We start from the raw sequence: 22,738 nt of genomic DNA, 5'->3' as shown, positions 1-22,738 counted from the left end.
TTGCTCAGTCAGGCCTTAGGAAGTTTCAGAAAAATAAGCTGGAACTTTCACATCTACACATTTTTGTATTACCGTGTTCATGTAATGGCAAAATACAAACACTAAGTTGATCAAGGTCGAAAATTCAAGTATTGATCGATATTGCTGCGATGGGTTGTCGCTCTTTGTTTCACATGTGTCCAAAATTGTATACGTTATCAAATCTCAAAACTGGACCCGTTTGCCACCACAGCTTCGTTTTGAAAATGATAACGCCAGCTTCAATTCTAGATCTCTTATCACGAAGCAGATTTTTCGGTTCCAGTTGTACTTGCAAAATTCAAGTCGATTTGTATGTTTATCTCTCTGAATATTTGACAGTCACTGAAGATCATTTATGTACCAGAAGCTTGTTCACGTGAACATTATCTGATCATCGATACACCTTTATATGTAAATCTATATGTAAATGAGATTTAAAAAATAAGTGTTTCAAAGTACAATGTATGGCTACGCGTTAACTTTCTTTTCTTGATAAAACGATTAATGTAAACGTTTACCTCAAAACTTTTGTGAAAAACAAACAAACGCGGAAATACTTAATAATACATAAAGCACCATTCCTTGCTGGTCGGTTTCACCTAAGAGTTTTAAATGGCAAAGAGCTGCTCGAACATTCCTCCCACATCAACCTCGCCGTGACACAAGTGGGTTTGCTTAAACCTCCACCTCACACATTTACTTACTCTCATAAACCTGCTACCATTGGTCACGTTGGTGTAATGTATCATGTTTATAGCTTTGTGTCCTGCCGCCATGAATAACACATTTAACTCAACCGATTCAAACAGCTTGTGTATATTTGTCTTTTTCAAATTATTGTTTAAAACATCTATATCTCACTGACTATTGCAAAGGCTTTTGAAGGATTGACACTAGAGGGTTGTTTTACCTGTCTCTGGTAGATACGTTTCATAGATGTCAACTTTGTCAATATTTCATATGTATGTTCTGGGCAGGATAAGCCTGGGATAAATATTTTTCACAGATTTGGGACATATCTGGCTCGACATCACACGTCTGAACTCAAGCATATACATCAGAGTTGTCTATATAATTATGATAGTTATAATGTTCAATGACGTTATGTAGGCCATCGGTTTAAGAACAATCTGTTCATTAAATTATGGACAAACATACAGACATATAGAAATTATTGATCACTCGATTGTACGCTTTGTTTACAGACTGTCATCGCATCAAGGAATCCTGCAGTAGTGCTGCGTCAGGCAACACAAAATACCCTTACTTCATTGGTCACGTTGGTGTAATGTATCATGTTTATAGCTTTGTGTCCTGCATCTAAACCGATTCAAACAGATTGTGTATATTTGTCTTTTTCAAATTATTGTTTAAAACAACTTTATCTCACTGACTGTTGCAAAGGCTTTTGAAGGATTGACACTCTATGCCTGTACAAATTGGTCGGTTTTGTAATAAACATTGTTTTTAAAACAACAATACACAGTCTGTTAATAATGTTTGTCATGGCGACTGTATCTCATCGAGGTCATGGATGTATGGGATTGGTGTTGATAAAAAGAGATATATCATTAACAGAAGAACGACTCAATATGCGAACATTTGTAGTAAATATAGCTTCAAGCAGCAATCTTGGACTTCAAGTGCTACTTCCATTTCTCACACACCTGTGGATGAGAAACCCATTTCAGATAACTGGTATCAAACATGTGTGAGATCGAATTCAAGGCCCGTGATTGGCTAATCCATGGTGATGACCTGAGGTCAGATGATGACGGACTACTTTCCTGAGTGTAAGTCATTCATAAGTTGCTCGTGCTTCAGTCGAATGTTCACCTACGTCTGTATTGAACCACAGGACCGTGTAATTAATAATAATAATAATAATAATCAAACTCGTTATCGTCTGCGAGTTTGTTTGTTATTACCATTAGTTATATTATCTGTTTTGTCAACGTTATCGTTTTTTAGAGTGTAAACCCCCTAGATGCCACAGCGACACATATGTCCCTTCTCTTCAGCACTCACTTCGAAGTCGAATAAAATTTAAAATACATCATGCAAACTAATACACATCACAGTTTTGAATTCCCCCTTCTGTTTATTATTTACTGTCATACTGCAAATTTACTGAAAGTGACTTCTGAAAATTAGGTACATCGTAAATCTCGCCAAATCTCAATTCACAGCGTTATTTACTGTGTGTTTAGAAATTTAAATATCGGATATTTACTCCCAAAAAATAAAGTAGAAAAATAACATATTAGTGATGATGGGTATCAAATCATAAATGTTAATTCTGAAACGTCGCTGATAGCCTAGAACTGTTGAGAATGTTTTGGAAAATACGCATACACGAACGCCGAAGTGTACGTTCCGCCATATTGGATTGTGTTTACAAAATGCTGGTTATTTCAAACTCAACTGCTATACATGCATCCCTGAATTCCTCATACATTTTAGAAACATATGACAAATGGGCTTTGTCACCAATGCAAGTTATCTAGATGAAATCATGCGAAATAAATTAGGTGTGGAAACGAACACTGTGCATTGTAACTGTACTTGCTGAAATGTAAACACAGCTTTTACACTGTGTAGCATTTAGAGGTACTTTCGTCTAATTGTTGTATACATTGGCTCGATCACGCGTTTGAGAATATTCATGGGAAAAGTATCCTTGCACTTATTATCGAATTTCAAATATATGCATTACAATGATGTTCTAAATTCTAAAAGTTTCCTTCCTGTCTGACGCCATGACTGACGCTAAATCACGCACAACGACGACGGTAGTTTTCTGCATTTCTGACTAATTCTCTTTGTTGCATTGGACAAACCAATAACAGTACGCAGATTTTCAGAATGTATCTGATTACTTACGTGACACATTTATTTGTACACAATCTCTCAATCAACGAAAACCTTCCTCTGGAAATCCTGCGTACTGTTGTCAGTGAACACGCCATTTTGTAAAAGTCGGTCACCGGTAGTGATGTCTTACGGATGCAAACATTGTTTCATTTCAGGAATGACGCCATGGTGGCAAACAGGTCCAGAATGGAGATTAGACACAATGTATTATTTAGGATGACGTTATAGTAATAAAGTAATAAAGTTCATAGGAAGTAGTTTTTCCACTGATTTGAAATGTTGGCAGGTTAACAATCAGAAGGAGGTTTCATCTCAAGGATGGATAGCGTCTCTTCTATAAGTCATTAAGACCTTCCGACTTCAGTGACTTCAATATCACCGCTATACTGCTTCCTAAGATATTTGTGTAACTTGTCATACTCTTGGTACATGAATGACAACTGATTATGGAGAACGTCATCAAGGAATACGTGATACGTAGAATTTAGGATGACGTTATTGTTATTATGTGTAGTGATCATGCCAAGCAGTTTTTTAATTGTCACACCACTGACGTGAAATGTGGGCAGGTTAACAATATCCCAGATGGCGTCTATTCTAGAAGTCATAAAGACCAAAACGATTACAGTGACTTCAATGTCACCGCTACACCGCTTCTCGGGATATTCGTGTGATTTTGGAGTAAGGAGCAAGGAGTACTTGCTACATTTGAACAGATTCCCAATATAATTAACTGTATGTAACTCATCAATACCATCACTCAATTATTATAAGGATTTTGAAACTGAATTGATATTGATGTCTACCATTGATCAGGTGTTTACAGTGTTCCAATCAACCGCCGTGGTAAAGCTGGAATATTGATGATAGCACGGCAAACCGAGCTGAACAAATTAGGCAATATCAAGCAACTATATAATGGCGATCAGTAAATAATTAATTCACCTTGGCTGTTTTCAATGAAGCCCATCGCAACGGTAGTGATCAGTAAGTAAATACATGATACCGACCGGCTCAATGAATAGATTTTTATTATGCCTTTAAGCAAACACACAACACGACAGGTAAGTCATCTGAACATAACAAGTACACAATAAAACAAAAAGTCCAGAAAATAACCAGCCTCCATTTTCCACGGAAAAAGATTCCACTGAGCGTAAAAAGTAATTATGTATAAAGTTGACACCAGGTTTTTAGGGAGAGTGTACGCATGTCCTGTCCTGCCGAAAGCACCCGCCCCTCACTCACACAATATGTACAAAAAGGTAAATATATGATTGTTGCCTGGCGCCGCACAGCAGTATTCGTTGATGCGACGATGGCCCGTAAACAAACCAGGCAATCGAGTGACAAAATAATTTTTGTATGTCTGTATGTTTCTCCATAAGTAATTGAACATAAAACCTATGGCCTACATAAATTTGATGAACATAATAACAATCACCTTTATATAGATACCTCTGATGTGTGTGTTTGGGATTTCACATTCAGACGTGTGATGTCGAGTTAGATATGTTCCAAATCTATGAAAGTTCCAAAGTCACAAGCCTCTCCTGCCCAAAACATACATGTTAAATATAGAAACAGTTGACATCTATGAAACGTATCAGGAGACAGGACAAAACATCCCTTTAACAAATTGTGCCGAAGTCCCAGCCTGCTGCCGAGGAAGAAGCGGAAGTTTCCTGACCACTTCCTGTCTGACATTCTCCAGTCAGTCTGTTGAAGTTGAAGAACAGACAGTTGTGGAGTCTGTAACAGTTGATGCTGCACTCCACACGATTTGAAGCATCACCGTGTAGCATGGTGATAGAGGAGTCATCCAGTTTGTGGCCTTCTTGAACTTGTACCGTATTCCTCAAGCATCCTCCTGTAATTATCAGTTCGTATACAAACATGTGTATCTAATGACACAGCTTGTGATTTAGTGTTATTTAACGTCACCAACATTCCAGCTCAGTCTTGAATATAAGTAAACCAGGTCCTTGCACATAAGTCACTGAAGTATACTGATCGGGTACGATGACATCGTCCAATCCGTTCCATATCTTAGCATAAGGGAATTGGGACTTATGCTCCTTTTCTGTTCAAGTGATACATTTAGTGTTAACAGCTACCCACAGTTAAAAGCTGCCGAAATGCTGCAGTGGTCGAATCCCATATAGACTGTCATTTGTTCTGATGATAATGTTTTACATTGTCTCGATCATGTATTATTGTAAGAATATTGTTACATTGTAACTTTCTAATAGAAACAAATCCTTTGGTTCGGTCTTCATAACGTTAAGGGAAGTTGGAACACCCAAGAGCCCCTTAATAAATAAATTCCTCACCTACGTTCTGTCCAAACACTTGTATCTCACACAGGGTCATGTAGGTAGTGGAGGCAACTCTCACATATCTGGCCATGACCTCTTGTTCACACGCCACAGTCTTGGATGGACCTGTGAAACTGCCGAGCTGGTTGACGCAGACTTTAGGGGAGGATGCAGGACAAAGTCTAGGATACTGAACAAACCCCTCGATCTTAACTTCCTCTGCACGACCTGGAACATGATTTGACCATCCTGCATAAGCCGCAATCACTCTCTCACAGCTAAGGTCGATGGGCATATGTTATTTGCTGGTATTACCAAGGTCACTCTAATTCAAGCGAAGATCGGTGCCGCCGGGGCCTGGCCATTGAGCTACTTCATAATAACGACTAGCATGAGTTACAGTTGAATAGGAGGCATATGAGGCCACAAGGCGACTGATGGGATCGGGTGGTCAAGTTGGCTGACTTGGTTGATGCATGTCATCGTATCCCAATAACGTGGGACCCGTGAAGATCCGGGGTAGAATAGGTCTTCAGCAACCCATGCTTGCCGTAAAAGGTGACCATGCTTGTCGTAAAAGGCGACTAGTGGAGGAAACCGATCGGGTGGTCAGGCTCGCTGACTTTCGTGGATCGATGATCATGATATTAATCACTGGATTGTCTGTTCTAGTCTCGATTATTTACAGGCCGCCGTCATTTGGCTGGAATATAGCTGAGTGCGGCGTAAAACAACAAACCAACCAACCCAATTACGTGGATCGATGATCATGATATCAATCACTGAATTGACTGGTCCATACTCAATTATTTACAGACCGCCGTAATATAGATGGAATATTGCTGAGTGCGGCGTTAAACAACAAATAAAACAACCAATCCAACCATATGTAGGAGATGAGGAAACTAGGAATGACATTCCCACATTCATTTAAATTAACTAAGTTCGTCTCGGTGAGAAGACAGGGGTTTGAATGGTTGTATCACCGATCCTACATTCAAGTGAAATGTAGGTACCAAATGAAATCTCACCCGGAAAGTCTGTTCTCCTGAATACAATGACGGTTGATATATTGTAGACATGAAGCAGATCCACCATCCACCAGACATTGCCATCTGGTGTAAGCATGCAGCGGTCAGAAAAGAAGTTCCCCCCTGTTCTTCCGTCCACAGCATAGGAAGAGTTGCCGCCTGGGTACGTGCTAGACTGAATGGTAGGTTTACCCAAAGCTATATTTGTCACAATACTTGCTGAAATAAAATAGAAAGTACGATCAATCCTTAGATCGTTACAACAAAATCTTTTGGAGAAAGATGAAGTTGTAAGTAATTTCAAACGCTGGTAGGTATTTTCCTCTATTTCACATGTATATCCTTGTGCAATAAAGGTTTGAAGGTTGTATTTCTGTCGTCGTCATTGTAGTCGTCGTCGTCGTCGTCGCAGTAGTTTGTTTCTTTAAGTAGTTTAGTTCCAGAATGGAAAACTAAACTGTTTATTTGCACCCCGTTGTCATCGTGTAAATCAACAGAGCTAATCAGACCCATGAAGATCCGGGGTAGAATAGGTCTTCAGCAACCCAAGCTTGCCGTAAAAGGCGACTATGCTTGTCGTAAAAGGCGACAAACGGGATCAGGTGGTCAGGCTCGCTGACTTGGTTGATGCATGTCATCGATCCCAATTGCGTGGATCGATGATCATGATATTAATCACTGGATTGTCTGGTCCATACTCGATTATTTACAGACCGCCGTCATATAGATGGAATATTGCTGAGTGCGGCGTTAAACAACAAACCAACCAACCCTTCGTTGACCCATGCGTATCACCTTTGTGTTACTATGATCAATCATGCCCTGTACTACTGACACACCATGAGTTGAACGGAGAATTATAAAATGTCACTTGCTATTTCGAACTGACAAGACCACACAAGTAACACAGAACATATTTCATGTTGTTTATAAACACGCAATATTCAAGTTTGAAACCAATTACCTGATTCATATGCAGTAATTGTTTCAAAATTTCATTTCAGAAGTAGTTTTGGAGTATATATCACGATGAGTCTACTTCATGTTGGAAAAACCCTACCTTTTTGTAGGTCTCGGTCATTTAATTTTTTTGTGTGAAATAAGCAGTCAATTCTGATTTGACAATGAATAAGAGCCAGGGGGAATCTAGGATATTGAAACATGAAACATGGCTTTACTTACCTATTGGATGTGCCCCAGGAAGGAAACATACGATGCTATACAGCATACATGTCAGAGACGCCATGCCACAGCCACGCTGATACTGATCTAGCATCTGAGTGAACATGATTTGATTGACAATGAAGACCAAGACAGAAATAACTGATGATGCGATATATTTTGTAATATGGATGTCAACATACAACCGAGGAACAGGATTAATGGTCACATTGTTATTTACCATCCTAATGGCGGTAGGGACTGTATCAGGGACGAAAGGCAAAACTCGTATTAGATGATAATCAATAACATACATTGTACTTTCATTAAAATCTGGATAATGTGATTATAGTTCGTTTCAAATACAGGGAGGAAACTTCACGACTCACTAAGATCACCCTGGTCACATGACTATTAAAAGGAAGTTACAATGACACAAGTAGAGATTGCTCCAGTGCATCAATTGTTCCCCGCCACTTATTGTCATGCGCAGAGGAAGGAAGGTTAATTACTTATTGGTTGTTATTAATCCATTTATCTTTAGAAAGCACAATAAAAGGAACAGTGTATTTAAATGGTAAACACAAGGAAAACCAAGGCAAGAAAACACTGGAAATAACTGGAACTGTCAGGCAGAACTTAGTATATACAAACTATTAGTACCAATAATATAAAAACAAATCTGTTGAAAATGTAGGCTAGATTAAACAAAACAGACTTTTGAAATAGTAAATACAAATGAATGTAATGAAGAAGAAAAAGAAGATGATTATTCTGTATCAAAGGCCGCATGCCCAAGAGTACAATACATGAGATAAATCTTTGCACACGGACAGGTGGGACAACTGTTTTACTGTCTCAATACATTATGATACATTATACAGGCAGATTTCTTTTCAAATATATAGCAATATTGTTAATTAGCTTAACATTTTTTGTTGCTATTAGTAGATTAAATCTTGCTCGTGATGGATACTGGTTATAGTAGCTTGGGATGTAGAGCTTTCTGTTTTCCATATGATTACATTTCTTGCACTTAAGTTAATCAGTACTGACTTTGTCATTGGAACGAAAGTGTTGAATACCCAACTTATGCCTCAAACATCGGAATTTAAATATACTACTCAAAAGAAGTTAAGGATCAACCGATTCTTTCATAATTGTAAAGTTAATCTGTCATGACATGAGAGATTAATTATAGTAATATAAAAGAATCAGGTGATCCTTAACTTCTTTTGAGTAGTATAATATGTGGATGAGATCTTTGTTTGGACATAACTCCATATTATATTTCTCTGGTCCGAGTACAGACATGTGTCCTAACATCTTTGCTTGAAACACTGTAAAAAATGATATGCTGCCAATAAATGTAATGAATCCACTACTGTAGATAAACTTCGGTCGAAATGTAAAAATATGTTCACACATTCATTAAGGGATTCGGGGACACGGGTGGCCCACTCATCTTAGGCGCCGCGATACTGTGCAGAGTTGCGTCCCTTGGGCACGCCAGAAACCTATGATTGTGGGTTCGGATCCGGGTTCGCCCCGATTATATTGTCAGCACTTTACCCATGCTCGTGGGTTTCACCAAAGTAGTGAACGTCTCAGACCTGCATTACTTTGGGGTTTTCTCCCACTTCAAGCTGACACGCCGTGATGTAAGTGGAATACAATTCAAAGCGGCGTTAAACCCAACTCACTCACTCACTCATTACTGTTGTGTACGGTTCTGTTTGGTTAACTGGGTTTGTGTCGTGGTTACGTCCGGTTTAGATTTGAAGTATGTTTAGAAGAATGTTACTATGTTCAACCCTAACATCGTGAAATATATCAAGGTCAGTGCGGATAAATATCTATTCTACACCTGTAGCTAAAGGAGATAAGTGCTCAATGCGCAATAGTTTATTCTTTAAAAATTCAAACCGGTTAACTTTAGGGAAAGGAGATATATTTCCCCTACACATTTTTAGCTCTTTTGAAAACAAAATGAACAAATTGCAAGGATTATCTTCATTACGAAACGCGAAAGTCTCAGAATGTGACAGACGATTGGTTTAAAACATGACCAGATTAAGTCACTCTTCGTTTATTTTAAAAACTCCAAATCTTTAAGAGAAACCAAAATGGCGCTCTCCTTCAGTCAAAAATAAACTAACTCTTATACTGGGTATATACACACCACTACCATGTGACCCGTGAAGATTCGGGGGTAGAATAGGTCTTCCGGGCCCCTGTCCACAAAGCCTTCGTAGCGCTACGAACATCGTAAAACCCGTCGTAACTTTATGACAAAAATCTTAAGCGATCCACAAAGCTATCTTAGTGAAAATATCTCGTAAAGTTAAGAGAAAAAATATGGTGGTCAGTACCTATCGTAAATCAAACATTTCTGTCGTAACTTTAGTATCAAGATGGCGGCATATATTTTGCTTGGCTTATTAGAAGAAAAGGCAACACGATCCCGACCAAGGGTGTTTCGAGACCGAAATCGAGTACTTGACACGCTCTATGATGACAACATAATCCGGCGCTACCGGCTACCACGTCATACCATTTTTGAACTGATAGACTTACTGAAGCCATATCTTGCTTCCCAAACAGAGCCTTCCCATGCATTGTCCCCGGAAACACAGGTTTTGATTGCCCTCAGATTTTATAGTAAGGGGTCGTTCTTCACTGAACTAGCAGACTTGCATGGGGTATCCCAGTCCACTTTGTCACGGGTGTTTATCGTACAAATGAAGCCATTGTCAAACAACTAAAACTGATTTCGTTCCCAAAGGCAACATCCGACCAACGTGTCACGAAGGAAGCATTTTATAACATTAGCAGATTTCCAAAAGTGCTTTGTTGTATAGATAGCACCCTCATACCTATCATGCGAGCCACCGGGGATGAAGAAGCGGTTTACGTTTGCAGGAAGGGCTTCCATGCCGTAAACGTTCAAGCTGTGTGTGACGCAGAACTAAGGTACATCACACTTCACAGACGTTAACAACAACACCCAGCCCAGCAACATCCTTATTTAACAAATGATAGGGTCAGTATGAATCAATCATTCGTATACAGACGTAATAACAACATTATTCAGGGAAACATCAAAGGATACACACCTTGTTTACTCTCTTTAATGACCTTGACAATGACTAGTGGTGCCACCTACTCATTTTGTTGACCAATCATTACGTAAGGCCCAACATGGGTTTTGTCATGAGGTCCAATACAGGTTTCTATTACCGTGCGTAATTACCATTGTGATAAAGGACGATTGTTTTAGTACTTAAAGCAATGCTCACTGCTGAATAAATAAAGAATAAAGAAAACTAAACAGCCAGTTGGACTATCACACACACACTCACACACACACACACACACACACACACACACACACACACACACAGAGGGACTTGAGAAAATAACTTTAATATCGATTTATGAATGCATGGCTGATGGAAGAATTATAAATATGTATATATAATCAAAAGGTTTACAAGTGTGGTTTCCAAGTGGCCTGGTTCAACTCATGATTCGTTCATGCTACAAAACAGCAAGATTGGGCAGTATATGGAGACTGCTGGGAATGACGGATGGCTGCTAGGCGATTCAGGGTAACAGCAAATCATTTGTGTAAACATAAGTTGTATTGTAACCACTACAGAGATATGAAAACATATAAACAAGAAGTTGATATTTTGTAACTTGGCACACAGATGACCATACTGTAATCATAATGTGATTTTCAGATTCCAATGTTTATTTCATTTTAGTCACTTTAAAATATATTGATCATAAATTGAAAGCAGCGACCATAAAATCTAGCTTTGAGTGAAAGTGATTTCCCCTTGTACTTAAACCCAAATTTCACAATGTAAACTGACACCAATAAAATTGTCACGAAATGAAATAACATTTGAAGTGAAATATATAAGCTGGTATTTTAAGTTGTCTTTCAATATTTAATGGTATGGTCAGTATGTTTAACAGAATTACAATTTTTCCATCATATATGCATGTCGCTCATGGCTGCTTACGCCAATAGTGAACCCTACAACACCGTCTGAGGAATATTATATATGTTACAACACTGCACACTGCAGAACACGCAACACTGTGGAGAGGGCTTTTGGAATCCTTAAATCCAGTTTCAGGCATGTATATGTTCATCCCTTATTCTACTCAATCATATATATCATTTTTCAATATTTGAGACATTAGTATGGCATACATTTGTGCTAATGACAGATTAAGATGTTATGCTTTAAGATAATACTCATACTTTAAAGTAAATCAGAGATATGGTCTTTTTAGAATATTTCAAGTTTAACACATAATAATGCGACTAGTCTATCTTATCTGCATTCTGAACAAAGGGTCCCCCCCCCCCCCCCCCCCGCCCCCAAAAAAAATGCCATCAAGTTGTGTATGCAACCTGTCAGCTGCATAACTTCTGCATCAGCCTAAGATTGCCAGCTCCTTCTACACAAGAAGACCTGATCCAAGAAGATGGGATAGCTTACCTGGGACCTCTCAATGACGGCCTAGAAGTCCGACAAGCTGTCGTCAATAACTGTTTCTCTAAATGATAGTATGATTAATATAAACGACTTTTTGTAACCGATGATAAATGACAACAGAAGCTACATTATCAGTATGAATTTTAATATTTGGGAAAATTAATCAAAGTTTAAAGGAACTGAATAACTGGTGATACATTCAGTTGGCCAGAGTGGCCAGCTTCCAGAGAAATGATGTAGGCCAATTTCTGTTCTTCAACATGTAATCTCTTTTTTTCCACCTCAAGAAGCTCTTTCAGCACATTCAGTTTCTCCCTCTCAATGTTCAGAATGTTATCTTTGTCTGAAAAAAAAATTCATTTTACATAACACAAGTCTCACAGCAACAGTTATGTCTGGTACATCTGTATACAAACTTTATCAAAACAAAAATCAGGGTTTCTTGAGTAAATTACATTTTTTCTCTTTCTATCATTTCAAATTTGATGTATTGCTGTACATACCACTGACAGTCTTTGTGGCCTTAACATGTGAAACTGCATCAACTGTATTAAAGAAACAAATCATTTAACTGAGACATATGAAGGTTGTATTTAAAACATATCCACAGGAATATTAAGTAAACACCTCTCTCCCTATAATATATAATACATAAACACATACAGAGATTGGAGTTTCAGGCATACAATTAATACATAAACACATACATACAATTAAAATCCATGAACTGTATTTCTAAGACCTGTGATGTTGTATACATGATTTCATCTTATATTGTGGTAGGTATACCTGCAATAAACTATCACAGTTGCAAATCTCTCCCCACCCAGAACACTTAAAAGTTGTATTAAATTTATTGTGCATTATTTCCATTATGTATATGGTAATACCTTGAGGAACATCATCTGCCGACATCACACTCTCTGAGTACATGTATGTTGGTGGTACAAAGGCCCCATCATAAGGCAAATCCTGCAGGGCTTGAAGAGTCTCTCGAAAAACTGGAGTTGCTGGAGTAGTGTCTGTAAGTAAGAAGATAGATGTAGTTCCAATTTACCAATTTTTCTGCAATGAAAAAAGGCAAAATCTGCAAAAAGTATGGTTATTAATGGAACTTTTAATCAAATTTCAAAATCAACTTTAAGTTCATACTTCATCTTTTATCTTACATGATCACAATTACCTTTACTGCATGAGATAATCTGTAATATGTCTGACATATGGTCATTAACATAAACTATGAGACCGGTTAAGTAAACAACTGCACATACAGCCATTCACACAACCGATTACGCAACTTACTTTCATATTCTTCACTTTCAAAGCCACCCTCACAACCTTGAATCGAGCAGGGAGGTATGACTGATACAACCTGAAATCAATATTTCTTTCAATGCATGTTACAATGTTAATGTTCTCTGTAATAAGGAATGAAGTACTTTACCTAATAACTTATTGGTCAAAAGATGACCTGTTTGTTATAATCACAATCTAACTGCTCCTTTAAGAGCTTTTCATATAAATTGTAAAATTACAATTCAACATCAACTACATTCATTTGTACTTGTTGAGTACTCAATATGCCCACATATAAAAAAAAAACACCCAATGATATAGCATTTATGAAATTCAAGATTGAAAAAGAAACTGTAGGCTCACCCGCTGTTCCATTTCAGTGAGGCTGGATGGTGGAGGCCCCCCACCAGTTCTCGTTGCCTCCCTCCTTCTTTCAGCTTCTTTTTTCCTTGTTTGACTCCTGATGGAACAAAATATATAAATGAGCAAACACACCTCGTATTATCTAAAAAAAGTACCAGTATAAACAATTTTAATATATATTTAATAACAGCTAAATATGAATGTTTCACTGAACATGTATGTCAGGACAAGCACATGTTTTATACCATGCAATGAGTATTTGTTTACATACAATAATATTATGTTCTAAATTGTTCTGTGTGTGTACACATACTTGTAGTCCATCCACTTCTTTTTAACATCTTTGGTCAGTCTCTTGACACCACTGTTTGCACTGATGCTGAAACAAGATCAGTGAACTTTAATAAATTGTCAAGAAAAAAGTAATAGAGTGAAGGGTGAGAACTCCAAAATCCCTGCAACAAATTGTATCGAGAGAATGTCTCGTCTAAAATACGGATAGAGTGGTTTCCCTTTCTAAGTGACAAACTGGCTGCTCGTGACACTGCAGCGCTAGTTCCAGCTTATGTATATCCTTTGCATCAATTTATTACCAAAGACGGGTTGTTGAAGTGTTGACAGGCTGGTGAGATAGCCTACATATATTTACTGTCAGAATGCTTTCCTCGCCCTGCAATATTCAACATAAAACATCGATGTGTCCTCCCATGCTTTCTTCTTCATTCTGTTAGTCAAATTGTTGGTAAACGACGAAAACAACTCGTTTTTCTTCGACTGTACACCCTCTATTAGAAGGGCTAACTCACTGTTAGTCCAGTTCTTACTCCTTTGGCGTTTCAATGTCAATGGTTGACTAGAATCCCTGTAAATTAATGACGTCATTGGGGAAATCCCCCTATATTCTTACGTCGACAATCTTAATTTACGACAATGATCGTAAGACGATGAATTTACGAACGGATTAAGGACGCTTTGTGGATCGGTCGTAAATATTGGTAAAATTATCTTAATTTCAATCGTAAACTCTTACGATATGTGTAAGTTACGAAGGCTTTGTGGATCGGGGCCCAGCAACCCATGCTTGCCGTAAAAGGTGACAATGCTTTTCGTAAAAGGCGAATAACGGGATCGGGTTGTCAGGCTCGATGACTTGATTAATGCATGTCATCGATCCCAAATGCGTGGGTCAATGCTCATGATATTAATCACTGGATTGTCTGGTCCAGGCTCGATTATTTACAGACCGCCGTCATATAGCTGGAATATTGCTGAGTGCGGCGTTAAACAACAAACAAATCACTACCATGTGTATGTGTTTGTGGGTGTTTGCCTCTGTGTGTGTTTGGGGTGGGGAATGCTGGATTAAGGACGTTTTTGAACATAGAACTTTAATCAGATGTTTACCACGACACCTTTAACTCGTCTTGTAGATGTGGGTTATTGTAGATATTGGCCACTTACAGTAATATCTCAGCCTGTGACTATCTCGCCGACAAGCAAACCAACGTCTTTAACACTGCATGATTGATGACGAAAGTTAATATGACGATATCCATGAACTAGCGTTTGAAAGCTTGGAACTAATGTGCAAGCGATTATCGCCTTGGCAACCTTTGGATTCGAACCCACATTCAGTGGCTCCTGACGCTCTAAATGTCGAGTATCGAAACCTTTTACCATTGGTGCATCCGTTGCATTTTAAACATGAGCTAAGATACCAGCTATGCTTAGTTTGTGTGTGAGTGTGATTATTTGCTTATTCTACCAAATGGGTAACATTGCAACTCGGATTCCAAGAGGCCGTGGAACTAAGAAGGAAAACGAATACATGTATATGTAACAAGAGTGCTCTGAGAGCACAACATCCTCCGCATGAATTTTTTTAACAAGTTTATATTTTCTTTGTATTTTATGAAATAACAACAGTAGATGGCGCTGCATTTGAAACAAATTGTGCAGAATATTTTGTTGGGAGTAATCCAGTCTGAATGCTGATGCCAAAAGGATGTAGCTCACCCACAAAAGCCTTATACAAGGAAACTAACTATAGTTATAGTTATAGTTAGATATTGTGATATTCTCTGGAAACTGGAGGAGGAGTAGATTTCGTGAAGCAGGGGAAGTAACTCTGTCAAAATTTGTCGAAATGAAACAGGACTGCGATATGCGTATCATCAACATGTCGACATCGTGTGTGTAGAGTGTCAGGGATATTCTCTAAAAGCTGGAGGAGGAGTTGATTTCACAAGCTTAGTACTCTCTCTCACAATTAGGCAAATGAAGCTCCGTAAAACAGGGGCATAAACTCTGTCAAAATTAGTCGAAATGAAACGGAACTGCGATATGCGTATCATCAACATGTCTACATCTTGTGTGTAGAGTTTCAGGGATATTCTTTGGAAACTGTAGGAGTTGATTTCACAAGCTTAGTACCCTCTGTGGGACGGACATAATCCCCCTTCGGCCATTCTGGCCCGGCGGGGGATAAAAACATAATTACAAGAACGTATGTTTTCACTATATGTTCGCATCATATAAACATTTCCTAACACTTGAATATTTTAAAGTTGTAGCTTAATATCTGAGCTCTTAATACGTAGTTTACAAATACGGTCACATTTTTTTCTCACACCAAGCCCAGGCAAGTTCGATGGGCCGTTAATATTTCTATTTGATGGTGATTCATAGACACATGCTCATGATATAGTCACAAAGTTGAAAGCACCAATTACAAACACATGCAAAGGGAAGGCAATTATTCACTTACAAAAGCATGGGGACATATGGTACAAGTCCAAACACCGAAGTAATCCCTCTTGTGATCCAATCTTGTGGAGAGGTTTTTGTCACTTTATGCATAGATCCAAATTTGAAAAAAAGATGAGTCCCCACATGTCTCTTTTATTTCAAGATCATGAGGGTACGGTGGATGAAAGGAAGCTCATTAGTGAGCAACTCGTGTTATTCCGGGACAAGCCGAATAGCGACTCGTGCCCCTCTCGTGGCCATTTTTGCGACCGGGTTCCGTCTTAGCGCAAACAGGCATACCTAAAACAATTGTCATTTCGTTGCGTAATGGTTCACATATATTTCCCCATATATTATATATAGTTCAGATGCAATTAAAAGCACATCGGGACGTGCGGAATTATACAGTATGGCTGAACACATTTAACTGTGTCTTGGGTATATTTTTAGATGCAAGACATATGTAAAATCAAAAATTATTTCTGAGGGATTCTTTGACGAAGTACTTGAAATCATACGCGCATTCTGTTTGGTTTGTCGTATTTTCGCACATAACATTCATCGATAGGGGGACGAGTCTTCTTGCAGGTTACGGAAAGGGGCGAGTGGTGACGAATGAACGGAAGCTATTTGACCATTTCTGAACGATGTCTGATCATCGATATACCAGAGGCTCAAGTTAAACATCTTGGTCGAATTGCGTTGACTGCCAACCCGGGCTGAAATAAATATTCCTATGCATAAGGTAACATCTCAGCTATAGAGGGAGCACAATTGGTGCCCATGGGGATGCCTACTTCTTGCCTAAATGTCTTACTCCCAACTTTTACCTAGATGTTATCAATGTCCAGCATTTCACATTTTGTTTTCTCATGATCAGTACTTCGGATTTCATTTGATTTCGTGTTTAACAAATTGTCCCGATTGGGCGAGTGAGTTGTGTTTAACGCCGCTTTGAACAATATTCCAGTTATATCACGGCGTGTCAGCTTAATGTGGGAGGTAAGCCCGAAGTGATGCAGGTCTCAGTCGTTTACGACATCGGTGAAACCCCCGATCACGGGTATGGTGCTGACAAACCTAGAAACATAATCGGGGCGAACCGGGATTCGAACCAACAATCAAAGGTGTCTGGCCCTCACACCGAATTGCAGCGGCTTAGACGACTGGTTGGTTGGTTTATTGTTTCACGCCGCACTCAACAGTATTCCAGGATTGTCTGGTCCATACTCAATTATTTACAGCCCGCCGTCATATAGCCAGAATGGTGCGGCTTTAAATAACAAACAAACAAACAAACAAACAAACAAAACACAAATGGGAAGTCACTGATCATCTCTTGAAGCAAGTCTTTCCCATCAACCATGTCATTTGCCGATATGTTATCTTCACCACAGGTATGACGACAAACGTTCCCGTTGCTTCCGGGAAGTGGTTGATTGGTTGGTTGTTTGGTTGGTTGGTTTGTTGTTTAACACCGCACTCAGCAATATTCCAGCTATATGACGGCGGTCTGTAAATAATCGAGTCTGGACCACACAATCGAGCCATTAATATCATATCATCATTTAGAATCGATCCACGCATTTGGGATCGATGACATGCATCAACCCAGCGAGCCTGACCACCCGATCCCGTTAGTTGCCTTTTACGACAAGCATAGTCGCCTTTTACGGCAAGTGTGGGTTCTACCCCGGATCTTCACGGGTCTTCTGGGAAGTGCATCAGCCAACTGTGACAGCTTGAACCCCTTTTATTTGCTACACCATCACCTCGCAATTACTGACTGTGAAACATTGTGGATACAACCCATATACGGCAAGATTATTTTGTGATCAGTGTTGAAGCCTGTCATTACTGTTTGACCACAGTTTTCCTACTCATTAAAAGGGAAATATTCGAGGTGTATGTTTTACAATGGCTGAATAAGAGCTTATTATCAGTGAACCTTCAGTATCTAAAAATACAATATCTTGATGCGTTGAGAAATGTGTGTATGTGATTCATTTAAATGAATTAAATTACTTCAATTGAAGTTTGAAAGAAACATACAAATGTCATGGTATTTTGGTGACCTGGGTTCCAATTGTAGATACCATGTGAATATAAAACGAGTGAGTGAGTGAGTGAGTGAGTGTTTATGCCGCTTTTCGCAATATTCCAGCAATATCACGGCGGGGGACACCAGAGATATATGTACAAAAATAATTATATGTATTTTAGGTGGCGCTTGTGACTACCGGTTGGGATCGAGAGTGAGTGAATGAGTTTGGTTTTACGCCGTCTTTAGCAATATCCCAGCAAAATCACGACGGGGGACACCAGAAATGGGCTTCACACATTGTACACATGTCGGGAATTGAACCCGGGTCTTCGGCGTGACGAGCGAACGCTTTAACCACTAGGCTACCCGACCGCCCCGTTGGGATCGAGAAGACATGGCATCTGATATTGAGGAGCTCGAGATTGAGGGAGCCTACTGTGGTCAGAATAATATTTCTATAGTATAAAGAATATTTGAGAACAAACACAAAAATTATAAGTATTCCAGACGTAGTTCCTGCATTTGGAAAAGTGCAACATGACGACCCATTCGAGACTTTGCATGCTGTTTTCACTCAAACAAACATTAAATCTTAACATTATATCAGCTACACAATGTGTGAAGCCCATTTCTGGTGTCCCCCGCCGTGATCTGGCTGGAATATTGCTAAAATCGGCGTAAAACCGTATGCACTCACTCACTTATATCAGCTACAAGTAAATACCCTTTAGAATATCATCAGAATCATTTAACGAATAAACATTAAGTACTATCGAACTCTATGATTGCGAATCTTAAATACTAATGACTGGTTATGGCGATTTCTAACAAACTGTTGATGTGAAGTGGCAGTGAACATTGAATTTTGTATATTGTAACAGTATTTGCGATGAATAGGATAGATTGAAGCGCCTGTAAAATATTTTGAACTTGTGTGTGCCTTTGACATTACGTTACTTCTCTCGTTCTGTTTATAATTCAAAACTTCATCCAGCGCTTGATTTCTTCGCTACCCTTCCGCCACTGTGAGGATATCTAGTCACTGTGTCGTCACTTCCGGAAATATGGCTACCTTTCAGTCACTTCTCGGAGGCGTACCTTCTGGAACGCCAACCGTGTCTACATGTTGATTGTTTGTTTATTGTTTAACCCCGCACTCATTTATATTCCAGCTATATGACGGCGGTCTGTAAAATAATCGAGTCTGGACCAGACAATCCAGTGATTGATATCATGAGCACGCAATTGGGATCGATGACAAATATCAACCAAGTCAGCGAGCCTGACCACCCGATCCCGTTAGTCGGCTTTTACAAAAAGCATAGTGGCTTTTTACGGCAAGTATTGGTTGCTGAAGACCTATTCTACCCCGGAATCTTCACGGGTCAATTGATTGATATCTTGAGCATTGATCCACGCAATTTGGATACGATGACACGCAACAACCAAATCAGCGAGCCTGACTAACCAATCCCGTTAGTCGCCTTTAACGACAAGCATAGTCACCTTTTACGGCAAGGGAGTGACAGGAAAATTACCCACGTGACCTTACTGAAGTTCACAATGTACACACCAGGCCCGTAGGTTGGAAAATCATGACTGGTCGCAACAACTGTTTAGTATCAAGTAAAGATACGGGACGCCCCATGAAGCATACATTCTTAACGCAGTGCGACATTATGTAAAGAAATGATATTCACAATAAGTAGATATGACTTGTTGCATTAGATTTAACTGCCCAATATTCAATATAAAGGCATTTCCCGATCTACAGTGGATCCCTTTGTATTCTTATTACAATACAATCTTCAATTTGTGTCATAGGTTGGGATACCCGTGAAAATTCCGGGGTAAAATAGGTCTTCAGCAACCTGTGCTTGCCGTAAAAGGTGTGACTATGCTTGTCGTAAAAGGCGACTAACGGGATCGGGTGGTCAGGCTCGCTGACATGGTTGATGCATGTCATCGATCCCAGTTGCGTGGATCGATGTACATGATATTAATCACTGTATCGTCTGGTCCAGACTCGATTATTTACAGATCGCCGTCATATAGCTGGAATGTTGCTGAGTGCGGCGTTAAATAACACACCAACCAACCAATCATAGGTTGGGAAATGGGTGACCCGTCTAATGTATCGTAATTCACTATGAAGAGGTGTGTCTCTTGGGCGTGCCTGAAACTCATGATCGTGGTTTCGAATCGCTGCAAAAAAAAAAGCGACAAAACCTTTTCCATCAAAATCAGAAAGTTCACTTTACGATTCCGACTATTTCATTGGGATATGTTCATGAATCACTATCAATCCGTGATGATACCAGGTGTTCGAGGAAAGGTGTGCCTCATTTGCCAAGTCAAGTTTTCACCTGAAAAAAACACGGGAAAATATGGTACAAGTCAAAGTCATAATAGTGATGAATGTTGTAACCCTATTAAAAAATTACCTTTGAGCAAGAGTCGTCACAAAAAAAAAAACCATTTGAAAAAAATAGATAATCATTTATTTATCAAATTCCCCATCGGCCTACGACGTTTGCTTGCAGGCATCACTGACCACCCATGGTTAGTTGGTTGATTGATATTATGATATAATATATCACCATATATCACACAACCCAGTGGGAATTGCGGCAGGATAGGCCCCGAGCATCCAGTGTTTGACATAAGACCCCCAACCGCATCCGTGGTCTAGTACATGCAGTGTCTGCCCTGAGAGCGGAAGGCTTGTTTGTTGTTTAACGCCGCACTAAGCAATATTCCTGCTATATGACGGCGGTCTGTATGTAATCGAGTCCGAACCCGTGAAGATTCGGGGTAGAATATATAGGTCTTTAGCAACCCATGCTTGCCGTAAAAGGCGACTAACGGGATTGGGAGGTCAGGCTCGCTGACTTGGTTGATGCATGTCATCGATCCCAATTGCGTGGATCGATGTTCGTGATGTCAATAAATGGATTGTCTGGTCCAGACTCGATTATTTACAGACTGCCGTCATATAGCTGGAATATTGCTGAGTGCGGCGTAAAACAACAAACCAAACCGGACCAGACAACCCAGTGATTGACATTTTTGACAGAGCCCGATACTTGTCACATGTCAGTACGCAGACGATTTACAGAGCATTTATTTTGTATATTTACAGGCAATCAACTAAGTCAGCGAGTCTGGCCATCCAATCCACAAAGTCGCCCGTACAAGCAATAAAAACCTGTGTCCACCTGCACATAACAATCTTAAATTAGCGCTACAATTATTGTAAATCTTGACCATCGAGATCTCAGGCTTCGGCTACAATCGCCATCCTCTTGCACAAAGCGATTGTGGACCCGTGAAGATTCCGGGGTAGAATAGGTCTTCAGCAACCCATGCTTGCCGTAAAAGGTGACTCTGCTTGTCGTAAAAGGCGACTAACGGGATCGGGTGGTCAGGCTCGCTGACTTGGTTGATGCATGTCATCGATCCCAATTGCGTGGATCGATGCTCATGATATCAATCACTGGATTGTCTGGTCCAGATTCGATTATTTACAGACTGCCGTCATATAGCTGGAATATTGCTGAATGCGGCGTTAAATAACAAACCACACCAACGTTTGCTTGCAGGCATCACACATGGTTAGTTGGTTGATTGATATTATGATATAATATGATATAATATATCACCATATATCACACAACCCAGTGGGAATTGCGGCAGGATAGGCCCCGAGCATCCAGTGTTTGACATAAGACCCCCTACCGCATCCGTGGTCTAGTACATGCGGTGTCTGCCCTGAGAGCGGAAGGTTTGTTTGTTGCTTAACGCCGCACCTAGCAATATTCACTTCAACAACACGAAGAACGCACCACAGATCTAACGTCAGAAATATCGTTAATTGCGATAATGAACCGAGTCGATAGTTTAAAGTACTATTCCAACCCAACTCAATGTTGAAAGAAGTGTAACAACAAACCTTTTCTCTAATGAAGGGATGGATAAAAACCTAAGTTGTCTGCAAGCGATTGATAACGTCCGCGACCTTTTCGACAATTCAAGGGAAGCGAATCTTAGTTTATACTCTGGGAGTCGTTTCCCTTTGTATTGACACGTAGAGTTACATTCTACCTTGCCCAGTGTATTAAAGTTGCAGAATCACTGAGCTCCTACTGTTTTCTTTTGGATCACATTCTTACATTCTACCTTGCCCAGTGTATTAATGTTGTAGAATCACTGAGCTCCCACTGTTTTCTTTTGGATCACATTCTTACATTCTACCTTGCCCAGTGTATTAATGTTGTAGAATCACTCAGCTCCCACTGTTTTCTTTTCGATCACATTCTTACATTCAACCTTGCCCAGTGTATTAATGTTGTAGAATCACTGAGC

The 22,738-nt window shown here is 39.5% G+C and overlaps 2 protein-coding genes across 2 annotated transcripts; both read right to left on the bottom strand.

The window, feature by feature from the left end:
* Window positions 1-4,440: 4,440 nt before the first annotated feature.
* On the bottom strand, window positions 4,441-7,532 carry LOC139480368 (fucolectin-like). Its single transcript, XM_071263430.1, has 4 exons — window positions 7,427-7,532; window positions 6,245-6,463; window positions 5,229-5,441; window positions 4,441-4,765 (listed from the first exon to the last, which is right to left on the bottom strand). The coding sequence occupies exons 1-4, from the start codon at window positions 7,530-7,532 to the stop codon at window positions 4,527-4,529; spliced, it is 777 nt and encodes a 258-aa protein (XP_071119531.1). The 3' UTR covers window positions 4,441-4,526.
* A 4,560-nt stretch (window positions 7,533-12,092) lies between these two features.
* On the bottom strand, window positions 12,093-14,463 carry LOC139479530 (myb/SANT-like DNA-binding domain-containing protein 4). The gene is made up of 7 exons (XM_071262375.1): window positions 14,273-14,463; window positions 13,895-13,960; window positions 13,582-13,678; window positions 13,225-13,294; window positions 12,813-12,944; window positions 12,426-12,467; window positions 12,093-12,265 (listed from the first exon to the last, which is right to left on the bottom strand). The coding sequence occupies exons 1-7, from the start codon at window positions 14,461-14,463 to the stop codon at window positions 12,093-12,095; spliced, it is 771 nt and encodes a 256-aa protein (XP_071118476.1).
* Window positions 14,464-22,738: the final 8,275 nt, after the last annotated feature.

This window comes from Haliotis cracherodii, unplaced genomic scaffold (genome assembly GCF_022045235.1).
Source record: "Haliotis cracherodii isolate W230 unplaced genomic scaffold, xgHalCrac1.p SCAF_4, whole genome shotgun sequence".
Lineage (NCBI taxonomy): Eukaryota > Metazoa > Mollusca > Gastropoda > Lepetellida > Haliotidae > Haliotis > Haliotis cracherodii.
The sequence above is the reverse complement of the archived record's forward strand: the minus strand, read 5'-3'. Positions and strand labels throughout refer to the sequence as shown.